The sequence below is a fragment of the Pogona vitticeps genome, chromosome 1, assembly GCF_051106095.1.
Source record: "Pogona vitticeps strain Pit_001003342236 chromosome 1, PviZW2.1, whole genome shotgun sequence".
NCBI lineage: Eukaryota > Metazoa > Chordata > Lepidosauria > Squamata > Agamidae > Pogona > Pogona vitticeps.
In genome coordinates this window covers 220,747,594-220,772,751 of record NC_135783.1, presented here as the reverse complement: position 1 = coordinate 220,772,751, position 25,158 = coordinate 220,747,594, and the positions used below count along the sequence as shown (strand labels likewise).

General features: G+C 39.7%; 1 protein-coding gene and 1 long non-coding RNA gene across 4 annotated transcripts in view; one reads left to right on the top strand and one right to left on the bottom strand.

Moving 5' to 3' along the window:
• KYNU (kynureninase) overlaps positions 1-25,158 on the top strand; it is a 139,134-nt gene that overhangs the window by 2,427 nt on the left and 111,549 nt on the right. For all 3 annotated transcript variants that reach the window (XM_020784232.3, XM_072983830.2, XM_072983844.2), the window contains exon 2: positions 6,696-6,887. In XM_020784232.3, the coding sequence (XP_020639891.2) occupies positions 6,704-6,887 (184 nt within the window). In that variant the 5' untranslated portion in view covers positions 6,696-6,703. The remainder of the gene's footprint in view (positions 1-6,695; positions 6,888-25,158) is intronic.
• Positions 5,255-24,837, bottom strand: LOC144583352 (uncharacterized). The gene is made up of 2 exons (XR_013537102.1): positions 21,038-24,837; positions 5,255-19,674 (listed from the first exon to the last, which is right to left on the bottom strand). It is a non-coding gene; the product is annotated as an uncharacterized LOC144583352 (long non-coding RNA).

The following is a 25,158-nucleotide window of genomic DNA, read 5'->3' as shown; positions in this document are numbered from 1 at the left end:
GAAGATATGGAGGCAGTGACAGATTTTACTTTCTTGGGCTCCATGATCACTGCAGAGGGTGACAGCAGCCATGAAATTAAAAGACGCCTGCTTCTTGGGAGGAAAGCGATGACAAGCCTAGACAGAACCTTAAAAAGCAGGGACATCACCTTGCTATGGTGATCAAAGCTATGGTTTTTCCTGTATTGATATATGGAAGTGAGAGCTGGACCATAAAGAAGGCTGACTGCCGAAGAATTGATGCTTTTGAATTGTGGTGCTGGAGGAGGCTCTTGAGAGTCCCCTGGACTGCAAGGAGATCAAACCTATCCATTCTGAAGGAAATCAAGCCTGAGTGCTCACTGGAAGGGCAGATCCTGAAGCTGAGGCTCCAATACTTTGTCCATCTCGTGATAAGAGAAGACTCTCTGGAAAAGACCCTGATGTTGGGAAATATGAAGGCAAGAGGAGAAGGGGATGACAGAAGATGAGATGGTTGGACAGTGTCACCGAAGCTACCAACATGAATTTGACACAACTCTGGGAGGCAGTGGAAGATAGGAGGGCCTGGCGTGCTCTGGTCCATGGGGTCACGGAGAGTCGGACATGACTTACAACTAAACATCATCAACAACAAAGAAAATAAAACTGATAAATTTTGTGGGACTAAGGGCATGATTACGCTATGAAAATGATGGCACTAGATTTGAGTTTTTGAAGTTAAAGTCATGTTGTAGTTTTTGGTGGTTTGGGGTCAGTGCGTGTGTCCTCTTGGGAAAACTTTTAATCTCTTTTTAAACTGTGTTGAATATTGGTTGAGAGGGCTACACAAAATTTTAGAATTGTTGCATTTGAGGCTTTGTTCTGTGCCATTTTCCCAGCCACTCACCACTACTTCTGCAGTATTATTTTTAATGTCAAACTGGGATAGTGCTAGTTCAGTACTGTATATTACATATAGAGAGAAAAACAGATCAGACTGCAAGGTTTCCCTGAAGACTGGCATACATGCGTGGACACACAAGCACACATGCATGGGAGGAGAAGGAGCGATGGAACCAGCAGCTGCGGCTGGTGAGAGGGAAGGTGTGCCAGTAAGTGGCAAAGATAAATTTACCAGAGAAATTGACACGCTCAGCAGCTTCTAGTCTTGCAAAAGGGTGAGAGTTTCCTCCCATTCAACCTTTCTGCTGGGTCTATTTTCTGATATACTTTTTTTAAACCTAAGCTATATTATGTGCTTGCCTTATGGCATAAACGAATTCTGTTCTGATTCGTTCCACCTTTTATTGTAAGCAGGAGGAATTAAGGTGGAGCAAGGGAGCAGAGACACTCTGATCCTGGTGACCACACGTGGCAAAATGATTCAAAATAAATCTCATTTACAATCAAGTTAAAATAAACAACCCCATCCTGGCTGTTTAAAATACCACATTTTCTAAACAAAATTCCTGACAAAAATGTGGGCTTAACTGTACATTTTGTATATAGAATTTTTTTAAAAATCAATTTCAAGTATGCTAAACCTGATGCAAACCCAGGACTATTTCAACATGGAATTGAGCCCTAAGATGCCAGATCGATTCAATGTCTTATAAGATCTTTCCATTGAAGAATTGGGAAGCAGTTCACAGACACCAAAATGAGACAGTAGCATAAATTCAAGTATAGAAGCAATAGATGAAACTTCCCTTGTTGAGTATCCATTAAATAGAAAGATGAATTTGATCAAGTAAATGTCCTCAAGCTATTGACTCTACAAACTTTTTTAGTTGTTGAAACTCTATTAAGTGTATATTGTTTTCACAAAATCTCATTGGAGGGAATGGACAACAGAAATGCTTATGTATACTGTTTCAATGTCTTGGTTTGTTCAAATCTTTATATTACTCCAGAACTGTGTGTATTGAGTGCAGTACCAGACAATATAAAGGGGATTAAGTGTTACCCAGTAAGCTATATAGCTACAACAGTCAGAAAATGTGAGGTTAAAAATCCGATTATTGTTCTGGATCTGTCCTTCCCTTCCAAAAAATGGAAGAAAATAGAGTCATAGAAACAAAAGAAGCATATTGAGAAAATATGGGAAGTGATTGAAATGTATACTCTTTCAGGCCTGCTGAAGGTATGTCCAAGACAAAAGGAAATTGAAAGAGGGGATGTATTTTACAATTGGTCTCAGTTTCCTGATAGTGTTGGAATAACTTAGATTCAAATCATAACATAATTGCAAGTTGAAAGCTAGAGGGTAATCAAACAGTTTTAAAAAAAGAAGTAGAAAGTTGAGCTTTTATTGAAAAATGAATAGATTACATGCTTGTATACTTAATATGACTAGATCGGATGACTATATACTTTGTGTTCTCCTATTCTTAAAACCCTTTTTCCATCCTTCCACTTCCTTTTACCTTCTGTATTCCCTAACCTATCCTTAATAATTTAAAAATAAATACAACCCCGCCCCCCAAATCTTTATTTGTAAAAGAAATGGTATTGACTCATGAAGATTCTTCAGAAAGAATTCTGAATGCAAATATCTTAAAAGAATTATCCAATGTAAGGGAATTGTTGAGTTTAAAAGTAACCTATAAAGATCTAATTAATGAAAGTAAAGGGGGAGAATTATATAAAGTTTGGAAACACTTGATAATACCCATTGATAAAGAAAATAATATTCCATTTTGGTCTATAGTAAACTCCCCTTTACATTCATATTACTGCATTCTGTTTTGTATCTCGCCTCTAGCCTGGGCAAGGTATTACACAAAATTATTTTCTGAAAAATAACAAACCCAAATAAGGGCATAATTAGTTCTGAAGAAGAAATCCTTCCATGAAACGTAGTGAATATTCAAGAGATTGAAACTCATATCAAATCTTTAGGACAGGGCAAAGCAGGCCAGATTCCAATTTAATTATTTAGGGCTAATTTTAAATGATGGACGTCAGTCTTAGCAGCAGCATTCATCCGTATCAATGACACAGGATCCATTCCAGATATACGGAAATGTACCACAATAGTACCAATAGTTTTAAAAGGCCAGGGATCCAGTCCTGAGTGCTATCAAACAATTAGTCTTCTCTCTTCTTTAGGAGAACTATATACTCATGGCCTATTAGATTGACTGAAAGAATGGCTAGAGGTTAAGAATAGCACAGGCCAAGTAAAAAATGGGCTTTAGAAGAAATTCTAAAGTTGACCATTGCCTCCTGTTGAAGCATTTAGCAGAAAAGTATATAGCTATTCCAGGTGGATGACTTTTTGTGGCCTTATGGACCTGAAAGGGACCTTTGATTCAAATAACCATGATAAACTATGGCAGAAACTAGAAAACTCTAGGATTGATAAAGCTTGTTAGTGCTGATTTGAAGGCTTTATGTCGGTTGCACAGGTCAAGTACACTGTGGTTTAAAGGGAAAAAATGATAGACTTATTTGATTTAAACAAAGGAATATGACAAAGGTATTTACTCTCTCCTTTATTGTTTATTTTTTAAAAACAAATTTGCCCTCTCCTTTGATGAATCTTGTCATCCACCAAAATAGGCCCAACAAAGTATAACCATACTTTTCACAGATAATGTAGCACTTTTGTTCTGATACAGAAATTGTCTCAAAGGATATTTAAATATTGTAAACTCAATAACCTAAAGACAAAGGATCAGAAATAAAAAAAGTTAGTTTTCTCTATGAACAACTGAGTATGTAAATCTAGCTGACTATTAGAAGGTAGGGAGCTGGAACAGGTAATGGACTTTTCCTACCAAGGAGTGATCTTTTTTAAAAATTTATTCAGGCAACATCAGCAAGATAGTATTTTGTGCAAAGCAGAAGTGCTACCACAGGCAATTGTCAAATTCTACAATGTGAAAAGAGATCATTATGTTCAGGAGTGTTATTAGCATTTAATGCAAAAGTAATTCTGTTGATTTTATATGGCATTGCACTATGGATAACGGGGGTTTCAGAGAAAATTGGATCACCCCTCCTCCTTCTTAAGGAGTCTAATGAATGTCCCATGGTGTGTGGTGAATGTTGTTTTCCGGGTGGAGTTTGCCTCTTTAGCAACAGAAAAGCAAATCTTGTTTTGAGTGCCTTATTTTGACTTCTTTACCCATATATTGTGCTCACAGCATGCAAGTAAAAGAGGCATACAGGAAACAGATAGTTCCTGTCTAGGCTCTCTCAGCAGTAAAAACAAACAAACACACACCCGTAGGGCAATAAGATTACTGCCCACTGGCTTTCATTCTTGTTGTGGCAGGAAGGTGTTCATCACTGCCAACACAGGGGGGGAAGAGAGATTTTCCCTTTTCTTTTAATTGGAGAAGGCTATAACGATGGCATCTGGAGCTGTTGGCAATTAAAGCATCTATGTTGAGGAACTCCTCTCCATGGTATGACTGGGAGTCATCTGCAGGCACAGGAGAGCAATGACATTTAAAGGCAATTACATTTTGCCTTTAAGATGACTCCAACACATTGTCTGTGCCTGAGGAGCGGGCTGTTTTGCCTACATGGACCAGCCTCCACTGGTGAAACTGAAGATTTTAGCCAGGGGCTGATGGCAAGGCTCCAGTTCCTGCTCAAAGCTTCTTTCTCCCCCACCTTTCTATTATGTGAGACAGAGAAGCAAAGAGAGTACAAGTTTCATCTGATGCTCTGGGGCATGGTTGAAACTCTTGTCACTTGTCAAGCTTCTCTTGTCACACTAGCAATGATGTTTGTGGCAAGTGAGACTAATGAAGCCTGCCCATTATAGGCACAATGTGCATGCAAAAGAAGAGTTCTGTTTGTTTTCTTGAAGTAGTTCTATTATGTCTAATGGGGCACATTGGTCAATAAGGCTTCATCAGGATTGTTGGCCATGGTGAAAGTGACCTAACTGTTTTGATCTCATCTGGGGTGAGAGAGTAGTAAGCTAAACTTGGAAGATGGCCTCGTAGTGCTTCTCTATTAATTAATAGGAATAATTAGCAACTAGTCTTAGTGTAATTAAAAATCAATGGGAGGGGTTGCTGCAGAAAAAGGACCTCTCTCCTTTGCAGAGTTCATGGTGACTGTCCCTGGACTACCACCATTAATAAAGTTAATGACCAGCTGAGTATTAATTCATTATGTACATTAACTCATGGAACTTGCTATGTTTGAAATGAACTTTTATAGAGCCACCCCTCTAACTACAGGCAGCATTTGAATCACTGCTAAGCAGATTCCCAAGCTTAAGCACCACTCTGGCTTATTGCAGTGGTCTTTGGATTCAGAAATATAAAAAGGAGACTGAGAAGCAGTCACTTCGTGAGAAATGGAAAGTGTGGGTGGTTACAGATCAACTGAGTGGAAAAATAAATGGGAGAAGACATCCAGGAAGGATATCCTATCTGCTGAAGAACCTAGGAAACTGTTTTGGATGTAAATTAATATCACTGTGGGGAGCTGCCACACTCATTTTCAGGGCAGTGATGATGCTGCCCAACTCTGTTAGGACAAGAGCAACCGTAATAGCCTTGTCTTTCCTTGATTTTTTTTCTTATTGACTCATGATGTAATATATCCATTTGAAGATATTTATTTATTTCATTTACAATAGTTTTTAAAAAGAACCCAAGGTGGCTAGACTGTCCTTTCACTCCCCCCAGATGACTGACTGAGACTTGAAGAACCCCATAGTAGGAAACGAGAAGGCCAAAGATGCAGTTTGGAGGGACAATAAATAAACAGAAAAATGTGAGAATATATTTAAAAAAGAACAATTTGGACAATGTGATCTTGTCTTTCATTGCCATTCAGCATTACATAGACACTTTGCGCTAAGTTTTTTTTCCCTTCCGAAGTACAACAATTTGCCAAGGTGCAACGAGCTGAGAAATGCTAGCCTTGTCATGTTTGTTGTTTGTTTGTTTGTTTGTTTATCCCACCCATCTGGCAGCAAGGCCACTACTCTGGGTGGCGTACTGCTTTGTTGTATTTTGATCTGCAGTGGTTTTAAATTGTCGTGCAAGCTGCCTTGGGTCCCAATTCTGGGCAAAAGGTGGCAAATAAAATAAAATAAACACAGACTAATGTTCAAGTTTTATTCACATATGTTCTTTAAGGAACTCACCAGTGCAGAGTCTTCATTACTCAGGATCCTACAGTGGAGGTATGTTCTAGGTCTCATTAAAAAAGAAAAGAAAGAAAAAGAAAAAAGCTTGAGTCTACTCTTTTTTCAATCAGTCCTCCCAATCTAAAACTTCGCCATCCCTTAAATAGCTTCTGTGAATCAAGAAGCTAAGGAACCTAAAGATTGCTCAGGCTTGAAAAACACACATTTAAATGTGGCAATGCACCTGCTATTTTTCAGGAGCACAGATTGCAGAAACAATCATGTTGCCTGCAGCTTTTTTGGTTCTGAAAGTGTGAATGACACTATAGAGTTTGTTACCGCTGTTAGATCAGTGGTAAAACACAGAACTTGCTGATATAGCTTTATAGGAAAAGCAGGGTATTTAAAACTAATGGCTTTAGGGCTACAGCAGCATGCTGCCTGGGAAACAAAAAAACACTAGACTTGAGAACTTCTCAATTTTGCCTTACACTCCCAAACATTTCACTTTTAAGAGCCTGCAGTCTGAAACTCAGCAGATAGAGCTATAATCTTTGCATCAAATGCTAGCCAATATTCATGCACATCGAATCTAAATGGAGATCCCCTGCTTTTATTTTTTCATTTTCAGAGTGAGAAATGAATAATTTCCAAATGGATCTGTCTCCTCTTGGCTCCCCAGCAAGCATTATAGAAATGGTTGCCTCGCAGCTGGCTTGTAGACCAGTGGATGAACAAGTTGCTTTGCACTTAGACGAAGAAGACGGGCTGAAACACCTCCGTCAGTGCTTCCATATTCCCAAAGTGAAGGATCTGCCTCCAAGTAAGAACTACCATTATATCAAGGCGGCTTTGCATCTTCCTGCATGTGTTTACCGTAAATCTGCAGAGAATCATTGCCACTTACAGGATAAATGGTGCTCTTGCAGCCCCATCTCTGATCACAGCAGGGCTCCTGCCTTGCTAAATCAGCACCTCCCGTCAAATGCTTTACGCTCTCATTCCCAGGCTGAATAAAATGGGAGAATACAATACGGCACTTATGTGGTACTTAGGCTGTCACTCAGTCTCCTTCAACAATATGGGGGCTGATTGAAAATTATAGGCAGCCGTGTTTCTTCTTAATAGATCTGAGCTGCTTTGTCTCTTACTGCCCCAAGAAGCTGCTACTTAGAAATGTTTCTTAGTATCATTTTTAAAATGGTGGGGGGGGGGGACTGCTGGAAACTGTGAGGAAATAGGAAAAAACTATTTCCTCACAGAAACTACCAGGAGAGTTTTCCTGCAGATACAAGAAAAGGATGTTTAGTCAAAAATCCCTTGGATGAGTAGGACTGGCACATGAGCCAATGTGTTGTGCCCCCAGTGTCCATGTAAATCCGAGTCTAAATGTTTATGCTAGTTATAAGAGCTACAAATTTTCTCTGATTAGCCCATTTAAAGAGTTGATAAAATAGCCTGACCAATTAGCATTCACATTCTCAGAAGCCACATTGGTCTCTGTATGAGAGATAGGGCCGTTTCCCTTCTAAGATGGCAGCCACTATCTCTTTTTTTAAGTAAAAGTAAATTTCTGAGTGTGTTGTAACACAGGTTATTTTCTGTTCCTGCTAGGAAAGGCTCTCTGGAGAGGGTGCGTGCCACAAGTGCTGCATTAAATAACGTGCACCTTTCTAAAAACTAAGAATGATTGCTTTATTCATACACATGCTTGAGTAAGACAGGTAATGAAGAGTTAATTGATCATCAACTAATCAATAAAACTCTTCTAATTAACTGGCCAATATTCTTTTAATTAAGTAAAAATGCTTTTCATTACGTATTAGGGACATGTGTCTCATAATAAATGGGGATTTGAAAGTCATGATTTGCGACCTTTGATTAAGACATTTGATGTGTTCCTATATTGCTAAGGGGAAGAGGGAAAGAGGATGAATAATCCACCAGAATCCTGCTGATGTTTGTATAAATTGTATGTAACTTGTGTACATGGTTATACACCTGACTGTACAAATGAGATGTGCCTCATTAATTAGCCACCACAGGTTATATAATCCTTAAGCAAAGAAAGGCAGGATTCTGGCCATTTTTTTTCCTCAGTCAACTGTCGCTCTTGTCAATTTCTTTACTCTGCCCAGTTCAGTGTAAAGGATTAATCAGTCAATAAGGACAAAGTCTGAGGTCTTGGGCAGGAGCTCACAACTTCTAAACAGATTCTATGGATAGGAGATGGACTTTTCCTCAGCCCTCAGTTTTTATCCCTGAAACTTGAGGCTAGACTGGGTGCATGGTGCTCTGCTAGTTCATATCATATCCAGATGTAAAAGCTGCCTGGTCTTACAGACCCAAGCAGAGAACTGCTGATACCAAGACATTCCCTGGCACACTCTTTGGTGGCTTTCACAAAGATTTGTAAGTATTTGTAAGCCATAGCAGTAAGGATATCTTCCTCATGTCAGTTTGTAATTAGAGAACAACTCAGGAGCTCATAACATTCACCTTCGTATGAGGAAGCCTTAAACAAGTCCCTAGCTTTTTTTTTTTTTCCAAACCAAGGAAAATGCTTCTGATTTACTATTACTGTAATTGTTTTGGTGGTAAAAGTTTTAAAGATGTCTGTCCTTTAGGGCAAAGGATTAACCTGACCACAGAATTTATAATCTGCACTGTCTTCAGGTTTTAAAATAACTGCTTCTATTCCTCATTAATAAACTATTTTCGAATCAACATTTTCTCAGCTACATTTCAGAATTATTCATCTACTGGTATGTAAATAGCAGTTGAAAGTTTTACTTCTATTCTAGCTTTGAAATGTCTTTTAAATAATTCTTATTAATGATTTTGACAGGCTGTCTAGGTTGAGAAAAGGTAGTTGTTACAAATATAAATGCATACATAATACAAAACATCGCATCTCCAATTTCCTAACCGGATATTCATATGTGGATTTTTTTTCCCCTGAAAGCTCTAAAATTTGCACTTACAACCCTTTCTCTATGAGCACTCTATTGTGTTGATTTCCTAATTAAGCAAGCAACTTGAAAAACTCCAACTTTTCATCCTTAGGTTTGTGACCATTAATACATTTTGTGGGAACTGTTTTGGTCCAAAGAACAGGGATAACACATTGTGGATGAAGTGGTCACACTCTCTTCTTCCTTGCCCATGAATATTCACAGCTCTCATTACAGAGTGATGACAATTGCTTAGGTACAAATATTGATAATTACAATTATGGATGTCAAGAGGTGAAATGGGGCTTTTTAAGAAAAAGAAACTTCTGATGTGTATTGACAGCATGATTCTGAGCTCTTTGGATTATGAGGTCATGGGGTTTCTTTCAAAGACACCTGGAGTAAGGGCAGGATTTCCTTGTGCTTCAGCATTGCTATGCTTATAGCAAAGGAGTCCATTCAAGGCTGGAGCCGAACTGGAGATTAAATCTCACATGAGATCAAATTGTCTACAGGGAACAAATCTGACTCCAGCAGGCCTGTCTTCTGTAGAACTTGACAACAAGAGAGACATAGGCCTATCTATAGATTCATTTTCTGATTCTTGATGGAAAGATGTGTTTGAAGCATGTGTGCATGTATGTTAAGGTGTGAATAAGAGTGATCATTAACATCTTGAAGGTCTCGCAACCTTGGCCATAAATGTCTCATTTGTGCAGACAGCTGCTATATTTATTTGTGTGGGCAATGTGTATACAAAAATTTCCATTGAAAACAAAAAGTTTAACGTATCATCTGCTTGCTCATGAATCCATACCTATCGGTTATCTTGGGTATCTCTCTGCTGTAGATAAATGCACTTAAGAATGCAACCTCTCTTAACAATAAACCCCAAAATAGCTTCTAAGTGGCACACTGACAAAATGTATTTTCTGATGAGTACCTCTTATACAATAAAATAATGATAATAACACATGTTTGATATGTGCATTACTTTATAAACTACAAACTCATGCCATCTGATTATAAATCCTAGAGATGAGGTGGGGTGGGGAGCCAGGACAGAAGAACCATATCACCAGCATGCAGTCTTATGACAGTCCAACAAAACAAGCCAAGCGAAGCTTACAATAGGGAAGCCCGCAGTATGTATGAGACTATGTCATATCAACAACTGTATATCTATACGGACATTCTGTGACATGGTTCATTATACAAAACACTGATAAGGCCGCACTTGGAGTATTGCATCCGGTTCTGGTTGCCGCACCTCAAAAAAGTCATAGTAGAACTGGAAAAGGTGCAGAAGAAAGTGACTAAAATGATGACTGGGCTGGGGCACCTCCCTTATGAGGAAAGGCTACAGCGTTTGGGGCTCTTTAGTCTAGAGAAAAGATGCCTGAGGGGGGGACATGACTGAGACATATAAAATTATTCAGGGGATGGATAAAGTGGAGAGAGGGAAGCTCTTCTCCCTCTCACACAATACCAGAACCAGGGGACATCCACTCCAATTGAGTGTTGGGAGGATGAGAACAGACCAAAGAAAATATTTCTTTACCAAGCATGTTGTTAGTCTGTGAAACTCTTTGCCACAGGATGTGGTGATGGCATCTGGCCTGCATGCCTTTAAAAGGGGATTGGACAGATTCCTGGAGGAAAAGTCTTTCGCAGGTTGTAAGTCATGATGGGGATGTATAATCTCCAGGTTTAAAAGGAAGGTTCCTCAAAATGCCGGATGCAGGGGAGGGGTATCAGGAGACAGGCATCTAGTTGTCTTGTGTGCTCCCAGAGGCATCTGGTGGGGCCACTGTGAGATACAGGAAGCTGGACTAGATGGGCTCTTGGCCTGATCCAGCAGGGCTCTTCTTATATTAATATTTGTGCTCTTAATGTTAAGCAGACCTCTGGAGGTCACAGGAAGGAAGGAAACGAACACCTCTTCAGAAGAAATCATCAGAACTTTAATGGGCAAAGCAGCAGCACCCTCAGTACAGTGGGATTGGATCCAGAGCAACAAGAGACCCAAGTGTCAATCTGATGCCACCACCACCACAACAAGAGCCAACAAAGGGATGATAATCTCTTAGAGTTTATATGGGCATGAAGCCATTGGTTTTCCCCCAGCATCCTGAGGGCAGGGCGTTCCTTTGGCTACCTTGACAGTGCCTTCATTCCCAGCACTAGAAGAACCAGGCCCTCACCTACTACCCCACTCCCAGATCCAATCCAATGCTTCCAAACTACTGCTCTAAAACTATGAAAAAATATACTGATATTGGCAGAATTGACAAGCAGCAGCACATAAACAGTTGGATGGAACGCCTAAAAACAAAGAGGGCAGAAAGACTATCTAGAACACAGCTGCTGGCAGTGAAGCGATCATCTCTTTAGAGAACAGGTTGATCAGAATGAAGCCTGGTCCTCTCTGGTCCACCTACACCCAGCCTGTGGTTGAGCCACAGGAAGCTGAGGGACATCTAACAAAGTAGCACATCTTCCACAAATCTCTGGGTTGCTCTGGAGCACTGACATGCAGGCTGCCACTCTGCTACCAGCTGACCATGTGCCCCAGTCACTATGGGTCCACTACTCCAGAGATAATCTCGGGTGCTGGCTAAGTCTCTCCCCCCCCACCCCCATTTTCATAATCTAAAGAGGCAAATGGCACTATTCAGAAGAACAAGTGATGTTGTTAAATAAATACTTGGTTCTGCCCACTAGCAAACACTGTGTAGGAAACAGAAATAGACCACTAGCTGGTGAAGCTGCTGGAAGAAGATATTTCTATCCTTACTGTAATTGGCTTCACTCAGCATCTGCCCTCAGCATTGCGAAGCTGCCAAAGTTTGTAAAAACTTTCCAATGACAATTTCATGTGACAAAAGTAAAGTAAATGTCATGGTCACCAAATCAAACATCTGCAGGAATGAGCACTGCTGACATGCCAGTTTTAAAAGCACTCATAGCTACCACAAAGTCTGGACATCCAGGCTCAGGGCTACATTCAGACATATACATAAGCTATGAACCTGAGTGTCCAGAGAGTGTGTAAGCCCACCTAGCAGAGCTTGAATCCCTGTTCCCTGATCTGGGCACCAAACTCCTAACTTCTCACTCACCTTTCCCAGAGTTTTTGTGTAAATGCTGAATAACATGAATCTGGCAAACATGGTGGTTCTGATTTCTCCAAGGATCTTCAGGCTGAAAATTTTGAAATATATTCATTATGATGGAAAAAGAAGAGCCTAAAGTGACCTCCACTGGCCTTCTGCCCACTATAGCATCAGCAGATCTGAATGATTTTGCCTGCACGGTGTTGTAGATCTCCTTCACAGTAGGCTGTTAAATGGTCATTATGCATATCTTGCAGCCTAAAGACCAGCTGGATCTTGCCTACCAAAGGCAGCTCCTGATTCTGTGTAGATGCTTCGTGGTAAAGACAAATGAGTTATTCACTGCCAGCACCATTGTAAAATAGGTCTGTAAATGGGTTCTAGCCTGAGTGTGGTCAGATATGCTACAGATTTAGATCTCACTCAGGGGATGTGGTGGCGCTGTGGGCTAAACCACAGAAGCCTTTGTGTGCTGCAGGGTCAGAAGACCAGCAGTCGTAAGATTGAGTCCACGTGATGGAGTGAGCTCCTGTTGCTTTATCCCAGCTCCTCGCCAACCTAGCAGTTTGAAAGCATGTAAATATGAGTAGATAAATAAGTACCACCATGGTGAGAAGGTAACAGCGTTCTGTGTCTAGTCGTGCTGGGAAGGTAACAGTGTTCTGTGTCTAGTCACGCTGGCCACGTGACAATGGAAACTGTCTTCGGACAAACGCTGGCTCTATGGCTTCGAAACGGGGATGAGCACCGCCCCCTAGAGTCGAACACGACTGATTAAAATGTCAAGGGGAACCTTTACCTTTAGATCTCACTCATTGTATCCCAGTCACCAGTTTCCCAGTAAGCCGTATAACTCACTTGGCTCTATTCCTTTGGAAGCTATTATGTTTACTGCTGGACATTTCCTCATTCCTGAGGCCAACTAGTCCTTCCAGAGGATTGTCTCTTGAAGTAATGGGAAACCTCCTCAAAGTGGAGAGTCAAATATTTTGATTCCTCAGCCTCTTGGGCTAGATTATCCAATTTAAAAGATTAAAAACAGGCATAGAGAAGGAGGGGAATATCACAACCATGTGGCCAATATTTGCAGAGGGAGCATTAGGAAGACTAAAGCTCGACTGAGCTCAGCTAGAGAGGCTAAAAAATAACAAAAATAATATTTTTAGTTATGCCTAAAGCAAGAGGAAGAACAAGGAGACAGTGGGTCTGCTGCAAGGAGAGAATCGGGAAATATTGATGGGTGACAGAGAGCAGGCAGAACTACTGAACATCAGTAATGTTGTTGTGAGTAGAGAAAAGGAGGAAGTGGAAGAGCTGCTGCCCCTCATAGGTACAGAGGTAGTGCAGGAATACCTAAGTGCGTTAAATGGTTTCAAGTCTCCAGGGCCAGATGAACTAAATCCAAGGGTACGAAAGTATCTTGTGGGTGTAAGAGCAAAGCATCTGGGTGCAATCAAATGGAGCACCAGCTCATGTTTTGGACCACTTATGCTACTGTCTGGTATGAGCCATTTTCTGTTATTCACACGACACCCAGTAAATTGTGGATCAGCCCAGTCATACTCCATGTCCAAGCTGTAACTTTTTCATCCAGTTACTTAAAAAAAAAAAAACTGGGCTGGAGGAATGGTTGTCTAGAGAGAATGGTTGCTTTAAGGGAGATGATTCTCAGCAGAGTGACCCTTTCTGGTGCAACCAGATCCAATCTTTTCTCACCATCTGATGGCTCCTTCTGTTCATAATCTTTGAAAATCGCTGAGGTCCCTAAAAACTGGAGGAAAACAAATGTCACCTCTGTCTTCATAAAGGGAAGAAAAAGGGATCCAGGGAACTCTTACTGGTCAATTTGATATCAGTACTTGGAAGATTCTGAGAACTGGTTATTAACTACTCCACAAGCATTTAGAAAAGACAATTGTGATTGTTAAAATGCAGCACAGGTTTCTGAAAAATACGTCCTGCCAGACTAATCTTTCTTCCCTCTCCCCTTTTCTCTTCTTCTCTTTTTGAGAGAGTGAGAATCTTTATTGATGAAGGGAATGCTGTAGTGTATCTTGATTTCAGCAAAGCTTTTGACAAAGTCCATCATGATGTTCTTGCAGCCAGCCTGATAAAATGTGGTGTTATGGTTAGGTGGATTGGTAGCTGGTTATGGTTGTTATGGTTAGGTGGATTGGTAGCTGGTTAATAGGCTGTACCCAAACAATGCCAGCCAATGGTTCTTCATCACCCTGGAAGAAAGTGACCCCTGGAGTGCTACACAGTTCATCCCTAGGCCTGATGTTGTTCAATATTTTCATAAACTACTTGGATGAGAGTTTGGAGGGGATGCTATTTTAAATTTGCAGATGTCACAAAATGGGGAGAGATGGCTAACACTTCAGAAGATAGAATCAAGATTCAAGACAACCTCATCAGATTGGGGAGCTAGACCAAAAGAAATGAAATGAGTTTCAGCAGTGAACACTGTAAAGTTTTACATTTAGGCAGGAAAATCAGATGCACAAAGACAGAATAGAAGACAATTGTCTTCTGTTTGACAGGAGTACATGTGAAAGGGATCTAGGGGTCTTAGCAGACCACAATGTTAACATGAGTGAACAATGTGATTTGGCAACCAAAAAAAGTTAATCTGGTACAGAGAAGGAATGCCCAAATCAAGGGAAGCAATAGTACCACTGTATGCTGCATTGGTCAGACCTCACCTGTAATATTGGCTGAAATCCTGTTGCTTAGCATAGTAAGTTGTAATGAGCAGGTCCATTGAATACTGTATAGCTCACTAGTTTAGGAGAGCCAGAGGCAAGGAGTTCAGTTTCCCACTATACCACCCTGACAGGAGCTGGACTCAATGATCCACAGGGTCCCTTCCAGCTCTGCAGCTCTAAGATAAGATGTAAGAAGAAATGGACAGAGGAGTTGAATCACCAACTCCCCACTGATTCAGTGGGTCTGCTCTAGTTACAACTTAGTACACCAAGTAATAGAAGGTCAGCTATTGTGTGAAGTTCTGGACAAAGTTATCAAGAGCCTGGAATTTGTCCAGAGGTGAGTAAGCAAGATGATAAAGGGTTTCGAAACCAAGAATGGCAAGGAACTGTTGAAGGAGCAATGACACACATCTGCAAATATTTGGGGGGGGGGAATTAGCTTGTTTTCCACTGCTCCAGAGGGTAAGACTTGACATAATGGATTTAAATTATACAAATGGAAATTTTGACACATTATTAGGAAGAGATTCCTAACAGTGAAAACTCTTTGTTGATTAAATGAGGTGCCTCACAGAATGGTGTGGAGAATGTCTACCAGTCAGGGAAGCTTTAATTAGGATTTTTCTTCTTTGGCAGAGGTCTGAACTTGATGACCTCTGCAATCCCTTCCAGCCCTAGGCTTCTGTGAGCCTAGTATTTGGTCAGAATCCCTTTTTAAAATAATCTAAATCAGCCATGCTGAAGCAAGGTTCCCCTTGACATTTAGTCCAGTCATGTCCAACTCTAGGGCACAGTGGTCATCCCCGTTTCCAAGCCATAGAGCCAGCGTTTGTCTGTAGACAGTTTCTGTGGTCACGTGGCCAGCGCGACCAGATACAGAACGCTGTTACCTTCCCACCGTGGTGGTACCTATTTATCTATTTGCATTTACACATTTTCGAACTGCAAGCTTTTAGAAGCCTGTAACAGGCTTTTAAAAGTAAGTCTCTAATCTGAAAATAAAAGGAATTACCGGTACATACAGTATTCTGAAATAATTATTTTCCAGAATAATGTCCATATGTTCCAAGAAGGTACATAGGTGGTACAATATCTTGATGAATAATAAAATATAATTTTATAACTGTACAAACTTCACAATGAGGGATGCCGGCATATAATAAATTTACATCTATGGTTACAAGAGCATCATGACCTGGAAACTTCATTCCCAATGATCTTTTTTAATACATTTCTTAGTAACTCCTAGATATGATTTAATCGTAGGGAGATGTGATGCAGAAAAGAATCTAGTTGGAAAAAAGGGGGTTCAAATAGTTGAATTAAACCAGAAGCAATGTGATTATGTAGTGAAAGAAAATGTATGGATTTTAGAAAGCATATTCAGTACAATACAAATATATGAGCATATGTTGAAACCTAGATGGAAAATCATCACTACATCCCAAAAGTAAATTTTCAAAAGTGATATGCTGAGTGTGTGAAAAATGTGAATGGTTCCACTTTGAAGTTGCACCTGGGATTTTCCCAAATGAATTTGCTAAAGCTCATCACACGGAAATCAGCATAGAAGAGAGCTGAAATTGGCAATCAGCCCTGTTTGCAGCTTTTTTGGGAAGTTTGCTATGGCCATCCAGATTTGCAGGAGGTAAAGTTACAGCAGATTTACTATGACAAGCTGTAAACAAGGGTGCTTGATAATTTCCTCCTCACTCTCTCACCTAGATGCTCTAGCACAATAGCACTAAGTGTTAAAAGGAAGGAAGGAAGAAGGGAGGGAAGGAGAGGAAGAGAGAGAGAGAGAGACCCAGGCCCCAAGTTTGGGGAGGAGGGGATTCAAATGCAGCCAGTTTCACTGCTGCACTGCCTCACTCACTCCTGTTATAGCCAGGTGGGTTGGCCTGAAATAGAACAGTTACAAACCATCCATATTGGCTCAAACAATCGCACTGCCTGAACTGATGCACATGCATTCAGAACAAAAGAAGTAGATGCCCCAGCAGCAGAGGGCGGGGAGTGGAATCACATTGGGGGGAAAACTCTGAGATGATTCAAATTGACTTGTATGTTGTGCAAATGGAAAATAATGCTGATTTGACCATCTCAGTTCCAGAGCATTTCCCATACTATTTGCCGGTGTAGTCACCCCATAGTTGAATCTCTATGACTGAAATCATGAATTTCATCTGGCAATTGTTTGTAAAACCTCTATAAAGAATCGTCTCTGTTAAATACCTAATGACTCTAACATCTGCCTCCTTGAGAATCAAAGACTTGTCATTGGACAAATTATTCAATAACACCTGTTCCTCTTTCGCTTCTTACAGATTACTGTCACACGTTCTATTGCCCAGGATACCAGATACTCATAAAGCTGACTATATGTAGCTATGAGAAAAGTGTTAGAAACTGAAATCAAGGTCAAAGGGGTCGGATTGACAGTGACCATCATTACTGCCAGGAATACTATGTTAATTTATAGATGTGACAAAATATGTCCACTCTGGTCCACAAATGTATTTAATGTAGATGTGGGCATGAAAACGTAGACCTTAATTGAAAAGGTCTGTTTTTCTTTGATGGGCATCATGATGACAAATTAGGAATGGAACTCTACTATGTTCTGGCAGGATAATGGAAAATGACATATCTGCTATCCCCTGATAGATCTATCAGTCAAGTCATTTCTCAAACCACTAACCTTGACAATTCTCTCTGTATGGCTGCTTTCTCTCCTTACCCCTTGGTTCCTCTCTCTGTGTCCCTCCCCATTTGCCTCTTCTTGTGTCCTTCTTGCTCTGTGGTTCTTCTTTCTGCTTCATCTGGTCTCCTCCCTCTCTCTCTCTCTGTCTCCGCCGCATGACTTTTCTCTTTCTCTGGCTTCTCTCTCTCTCTCTTTCTGCCTCCTGTCTCCTCCTGCTTTTCTCGAATACTGGCAATAGCTATGTAATACTTCAACAAGCATGTGTAGCCTGACTTTATGGAAGATCTCCTATATTAAATGAGCATTTTTAAGGTCATGTATCTTCAAAATGGCAGAAATGATCAACTTCAAACAAATAAAAGCACGCAAAGGGAAGAATTCTCTTCTCAGGAAGCAGAGGGTGGCATTTCAAACAGAGCCACAGAATTGGCCACATGCCAGCAAAATGGGTATAAAAAGAGTAAGGGGAGAGGAGCCAGATCCTATCTTTAAAACAGAAGTTTGCAGTTTAAATGTAGTTGTGCAGGCTTCTCTAAAGTCTGGTATGGAGCATGTCTACACTGTGTATTACTACACTGCCAAATACGGTCTCAGGAACTGGTTCAAAAGTTATAACTTCCAGCTTGGACTGCCCCTTCCTAATGGCTTATGGAATGCTATTTTGTATTAGAAAGTTACATTTTGAAAGAAACCCATCATGTGACTTCTTACTCTGAGCAGCCTGGTTGCTCTTATCATTACTGCTGTTCCCATTGCAAAATTCACTTATTAATGTGTTGCGTTGTCATTATCAACAAGCCAGAAAAGTACAGGGAACTGCTTCTCATCTTTAAAATATATTTATAGAGATATAAAAAAAAAAAACAGAAACAAAAACTAAAATGAAGAAGACAAAAACAAATATTAGGATTGGTAAGAGTATGGTAGAAAATACGAGAAATTCCCAATTAAATGCCTTAAAACTACCATTTCAAATGACATTTGGATGTTAACTTGACGGTACTCAGTACAACTATGTAACTTAGGCATTGCTCATTATACCTAAAAGGTGTTGTGAGTTAGTCATATAGGAGCAACTTTAACTTGTGGATTCAGACTTGAAACTTGGAATGGTTACCTGAGCACAGCTCCCCTGTTTGTAAAGGAATCATGTACACATTTCTTTCTAACCAAGTAAAAAAGTTTGTGTTTATCAGAGAAACACACTTGGGGTAGGAAAGGTGATAGTGGTCCTAGTTCTAGCTAACTTTGTTGGACATGTCGGGAACCAGGTTGTATATGAGAGAAGGATCAGCATAGGTCATAGAAAGGTCAGCATAGTTCAAACTAGATAAAGGACAGTTTAGGGCACTTGCAGAGTTCTCTCTCTACCTTTCCCCAAGCAGAAACATGCATCTTACTGAGTGTGAACTGAATTACGCCCAGTCACTTCCAACAAATAATAACTTTGTAACTACTAGTAGCATTATTCATTATCCAAAAATTAATCTGCTGCAGGTATTTAACTACTTCCAAGCTCTAGTCTAGTCTATAGAGCATGAATTTGTCAGACAAATTGATTTGGGGGGAGATAATTCATGATTTTGTCATTCAAATAGGGAAAAAAGTGTTTTTAAAGTAAACAAAATGGATCATTATGTAATTTGAGAAATGCAGAAAAGTTGATACCAGAATGGAAAGAGAAATGCTTTTGTGACTCATGGAATTGCATGTATGAGATGGGATCATGGTATTTGTGATAAGGGAGACTCTATTCAAGTATCACTCCCCCTCACAAATTATTCTTAAGGCCAGCCTGTTGCCAGCTTCATAAACCATTGCGCAAAATGTACCGACTCATGGGGGAAATGGGCAAGCCAACCTACCTAAGCTATTTTTAAAAAATATTGATGGCTGTGGTAGGGTTGGCCAGGTTGATTGAAACCGATTCTTCCAACAAGCCCACAGTTATGTTATTATTTACAAACCTGTCTGATGTTAACTAACTTCTGAACATCTCTTTCCTATACAACTGTTCTTTTCGACTCATTCATCTGCAAGTTTCTTCTATCCTTTTTGATGTGGGGATGAGGTGGAAGTTTAGGACCTTGTTTGTGAGAAAGGAAATCACCAGTCTGCTGGAGAGCTGAATAATATAGAAAGAACCAATAGATCTGTGTAAGTCAGAGGTACTGAACAAATATATATATCTGCTTAATATATCTGTTTAATGACATCAAGCTCTGTCCTCTGTTTTGCAGCATGTGTTTTTCAAAATTTAAACATGTCGTGCATCATCCTAATATTTTATTGTGGTTGAAACAGAACCATCATTTATAGAACTAATCCTCTATGTAAGAGTTCTTGTTGTTATGTTATACCAGAAATTAGATAATCAGGCAGTTTGATTGATTGATTGGATGTCTTTAATGGTTTTGTGTTAGTTTCCTGGTGACACTTGACAAAATACCAGTCTAAGGTTTTCAGTAATGTATCTGCTAAGTGAAGCCCAAATTAATAAAGAAAAACAGATGATGTAATGATGGAATACCCTTCCCTCCCACTCTCAGATCTTCACATACTTGTATAATCCATGAAACTTCTTCATAGGGCTTAGATGCATCAAAAATTTAAGGTGGCAATTGGCACACTTCTGAAAAGACAATGCTGTGTAACTTTATATTCAATTTTTAAAAAAGAAAATATCCAGTTTATGAATGTGGGATGTTGTGCTTCTGTACCCAGGACTCAGAATGCCAGGAAATGGACCAATATTGCTGCACAATATCATGTCAGCATTGCCACCAGGAAAAAGGATCCCAGGCTTTACATAACAAAGGACAGCCTGAATGTTGACAACACCAATGGTAGCAGTCAAGACGGTCTACAGAATACCCTCTTGTGCTCACTACCATTTACACTTGTTGAAAAACTGCCCAACAAAGAAATTGCTTTGTAAGGTGAGAAATGGTTAACTGATGAAAAAAGGAGTCAGCTTCTGGGATTTTCTCTTGCTTCATGTCTCAGGGCTTTTTTGAATATGCCTTACAAAGCTGTATGCTAATTATCTGGAGATACATGGCAAAATGTACCTGTCTTTTGACTGTTTCTGTGATGTTTCAAACATCAAGCTTCCTGGGTCACAAAGCTGCAATTACGTATTTACTTTGGAACATCCTTAGTAGTAAGCCTGTTCAAAAAGCATTCTTAGTATTATAACATAGTGGCTGTTTTCCCTTTTGAAAAGCCTTTTTAAAGGATCAATATTTCAGCACTTGCAGCTTGGATTCTTTACACATAATAGAAATTGTGTAGACTAACCATTCTCTTTCAAGATAAGCAAGATTGGTTGTTTACAGTTGTAAGAGCTATTTTAAATCTGGGAATGTTTAGGGTAACTTGCTGTGCACAGGGTTGTAAGGCCATTTTGCATGCAATCAAATGTTATGCCTCATGAGAAAGAATGCACATGCTTTCCATTTTTCTGCCCTCCTCTTCTAAGCACTTACCATGTTTGGCTGCAAGGGATACCAGATCACCACTGGAGCATCTTTTTATACTGGGAGGAGACTGGGACTAGAAGTCTTTCCCTGTGGGAAATAAAAATACCTTGTTTGTGTCAATATCCCATGCTAAGATGGTCCTCAAACATGTGAGGCACAGTGCTCATAGTTGGTTGCTTTATATAAACTGATCTGCTATAGTGGTGTTATATTTTCTTTTAAAAGAAAACCTGCTGTGATCTGGACAGCCTTTATATTGAGTACATGGAATTCAATGAAGCAAACTTAGTTACAAGCATGTTTGAGCATACCATGCACGATCGTCCAAATTGATTTCGTTGTGGATGCTCTGGTGGTATCACACTGTTTGCTTACCTGGAATACATATTTCTCAAACTTGTTCATGCCCGCTGCTCCTGTGTACAAAAAATGTTTAATCAATAATTCAAACAACTCAGAAGTGGATACACAATAAATCTGTATGGGAAAACTTTTTTTACACCATTTTTATTCTCTTTCTTTAGTATAGTCTTTCACTCTTCTAGTCACAATCATTTCCTTTCAGATGTTAAGGAAAAGCATGTTTCCCAGCAATCCACTCTGGAGTATGAGAAACACAGCAGTAGATTCATTGAGAGATTGTGCTAGGACTATTGGGAGAATGTCTTAATCAATTTCATTCATATATATGATTAAGACTATATATATGATTAAGACTATTGGGAGAATGTCTTAATCAATTTCATTCATATATATATAAACAGGCTTTGGTGAGTCAGCTCCTCCATAAGTTCCACTGATTCATATGGGCCTACTTTAGTTGCAATTTACTATGCTAGGCAACAGGATTTCAGCCTATATGAGAACTGAATATATACATACAGGAAAGATCCACTCTGTATAGCATATAGTAACCCCATGCCAACACTGCACAATGAAGTTTATGTACCGCAAAACAAGTGATTTGGTGGCAGTGGTGCACAATCTATATGCTATATAGGCAGGGCCAATAAGAACTGGAGCTGAAAGTCTCTTTGCACTGCAGGAATGAGATCTATTCAATTATCCCATGCAAAGACATCTTTAGACAATGTTGAAGTGAAAATTCAAATTAGATCTATTGAAATTACAAGTGATTTTTTTCTTTGTGGGATATTTATTTATTTATTTATTTATTTATTTATTTATTTATTTATTTATTTATTTATTTATTTATTTATATGCCACCTTTTCCCCCTAGGAGACCCAAGATGGCTCACAACAGATAAAATAGGAAATTTTAAAACACTGTATAATAGTACTAAAAGCCATAATGATAAAACTTCCCCAGAAGAGCTGCAAAACTTGGAAAATCATTTGTACACATATGGGGCAGTTAAAACCCTTTTTGTTTAACAGATTTTTCTTTTGATGCCAATTAGATTAAAATATAACATATACATGTGTATTTTTAAAGTCTGTGTAGACCCGCACTACCAAAATTCTGAACTACTGCTGGTTGGAAATTCATTATATCATCCATCTGCTCCTAAGTTATGCTAACTATAAGTTTGAACAAGACATAAACCAGCTGAACATGAGCCTTTAATGAGATTATGGCCAAAATCCTGTAAAGTCACACTAGAGTAGTCTTATCGAATCAGTGGTGAATTTGGTGAATTGACTCCTCCATAAGTTCTGATGATTCAATTGGCCTACTCTAGTTGCAACTTACTGTGCTAGGCAACGGGATTCCAAAACTGCCAATTGCTTTTCAAGGCAGGATCAACAGGTCCATCCATATTCAAGACTCTGGAATTAATTGTAGCATTCCCAACTTTGCTGAAATACTCAGTCATTGATGCCACCGTTCAGAAAGGATGCTGACAGGTTTGGATAGATAATTCAGAAAAGCATTATTATCAAGAATCCAGAGTGTGAATGTAACATCCAGAGTGCTGTTTTTCATAAGCTGTCACCAATGCCAGCTAAAGTCCTGAAGAACAGTAGGGGTAAATATATAAATATAGTTTCTATGACATATGCAAGCTTGAGTGAGCTTGCTTGACATTTATCTGTGACCCAAATGGATCCTAGATGTCTGTCGTGCTCCTGAAATGTAAAGAGATAATCCAAGTTCTTTGTATATTTACATAAAACATTGTATAGTAGTTTTGTTTTGAAAGCGGAATGGAGCATGTTCCATAAAGAAGATGTATTGTGTATATAGAGAAGCTCATAAGGATAGCTTAACCTCATTGTAAAACCAAAGAAAGAAAGGAGGAAAGAAAGAAAGAAAACTCACAGTCAGCTAGCTATAGGAAGGCATATCATAAACAATGGGAACAACTGTTAAAGGAGTTTTTGTGTGCCATTTTTACATGCTATTTGTTGATGGCAGAGATTTAGCAGGTCCAGTCAAGAAATGTAGAAAACAAACAAATCTATTTTCCAAAGGCTTCATCATCCAAGTGCTTGGCCTTCCAAACACGTTGGCTCCTTCCATACCATTTGAGTAGATCAGGACACCTTCAACCCCAAGTATCCAGAAAGTCCAGCTTCATTAGCAGAAGCAGATTTCTTTTATCTATGTAGAGACTTTGCAGATCCTCTCAGCTTGAGTAGAACTGTAAGGAATAGTCTACCTTTTACCCATGCAGACAGTAGCAGCGAACAAACTGTAGCAATGCCTTTTCCACTTCCTCCTAAACAGGTAGTAACCACGGTCAAACAAGAACATGATGAATGGATGGATTTTTTTTCAAGGGATTTAACACTGAACCTTTCAGTGAAAATAAAATAAATGTGAAGTGTGAGGAGGATGCAGCAATATGTTGCTTGGTGACATGCTCTACTGGAATTGTATTTAAAGGGATACAGGTTTACAAATTTGGGATAAAAGTAATAGTGGATACTTCTAGACATGGTGTTCTGAGTGGTACCCCACTGTAAATCTTTCACTGTGAGTGGACCTGCTTAACCTCCACATGACTGGGGATGTGACAGTGTTTCTCTAGGCAGATCTTGCCATGTTTGGTGCATAGCACTGGCTGTGATACACCTTTGTGGTTAAGGAAGTTCTGAATAAATTATCTGACAAGTGTTTTAACAATCTCCCCTCCAATTTTTTTTTATTTGTAAAACCAATTACTGGTTGTTTTGTGATATTAAGGTCCTAGGCATGTATATGTTATGATAACTGCCAATCCAGGAAACATCAACAATGCTAAGAGGAGGAGTGGGCTTACAGAAGTTCTGGGCGTGCAGCGAGGAGCTAGCTCCACCCCATTCCTTATTGTCTTGTTCATGCAGGCAGTGACATGACTGGAAGAGAGAAGGGCCCTGCTCACATGCAGGCTTCACATGCAAGCAAGAATCCAGGTTTTCCAGAGTGCTTGAGCAGGAATCTCTTCTCTTCAGACTTGTTGCTGGCTGTATGAGCAGAATGATGAAGGAAGAGAGTGGGGCTACCTTCTTCCCTGTAACCATGTTTATGTTTCCAGATTATAGAACAACTGAATAGGGCTTGAGGGACGTGAGATGCTACTGCAACTGATGACCAACCAGTGGTTATGTTGAACCAGTTTATGCCTAGGTAGTCTGGAGCCTATTTTGTTATGATTGAACCTTTTCTGCTGGTCAGACAATAACAGGTGGGAGGTCCATTTAACCTGTGTGGCATATCTTTACAAATTGGTCTCTCTGACTGAGGGATGTGTGTAGAAAATCTGTGTTTGCTGGGAGCGATGGAAGAACAAACCTGAAACTGTATGTTTCCGACTTCCTTCTTGGGAATGAAAGCTGCTTGGGGAGATATGGAATTTCCATTGTCTAGTCCAGTGGTTCTTAACGTGGGCGATAATGCCCCCCAGGGGGCGATTTCATTTTTCAGGGGGGCAGTAGAACAAAAAGGGGCGGTGTGGGGGCGCTGGAGCAGAAGGGGGCGGTGTGGGGGCTCTGGAGCAAGCCAAACCTGTGAAGATGGCTGCAGCCTTTTTACAGTGTGCATGAATATATATTTTCCTCCAATCTTAATTTAGTTTCAGAGTTTTTGTCTTGAAATTTTTAGTTCCTGCATTGCGGTTTGTTTTTATGCCCTTTTTATACTGTATTTCTTTTGCGTCTTAAAATTCGTTTGCAACTAAATT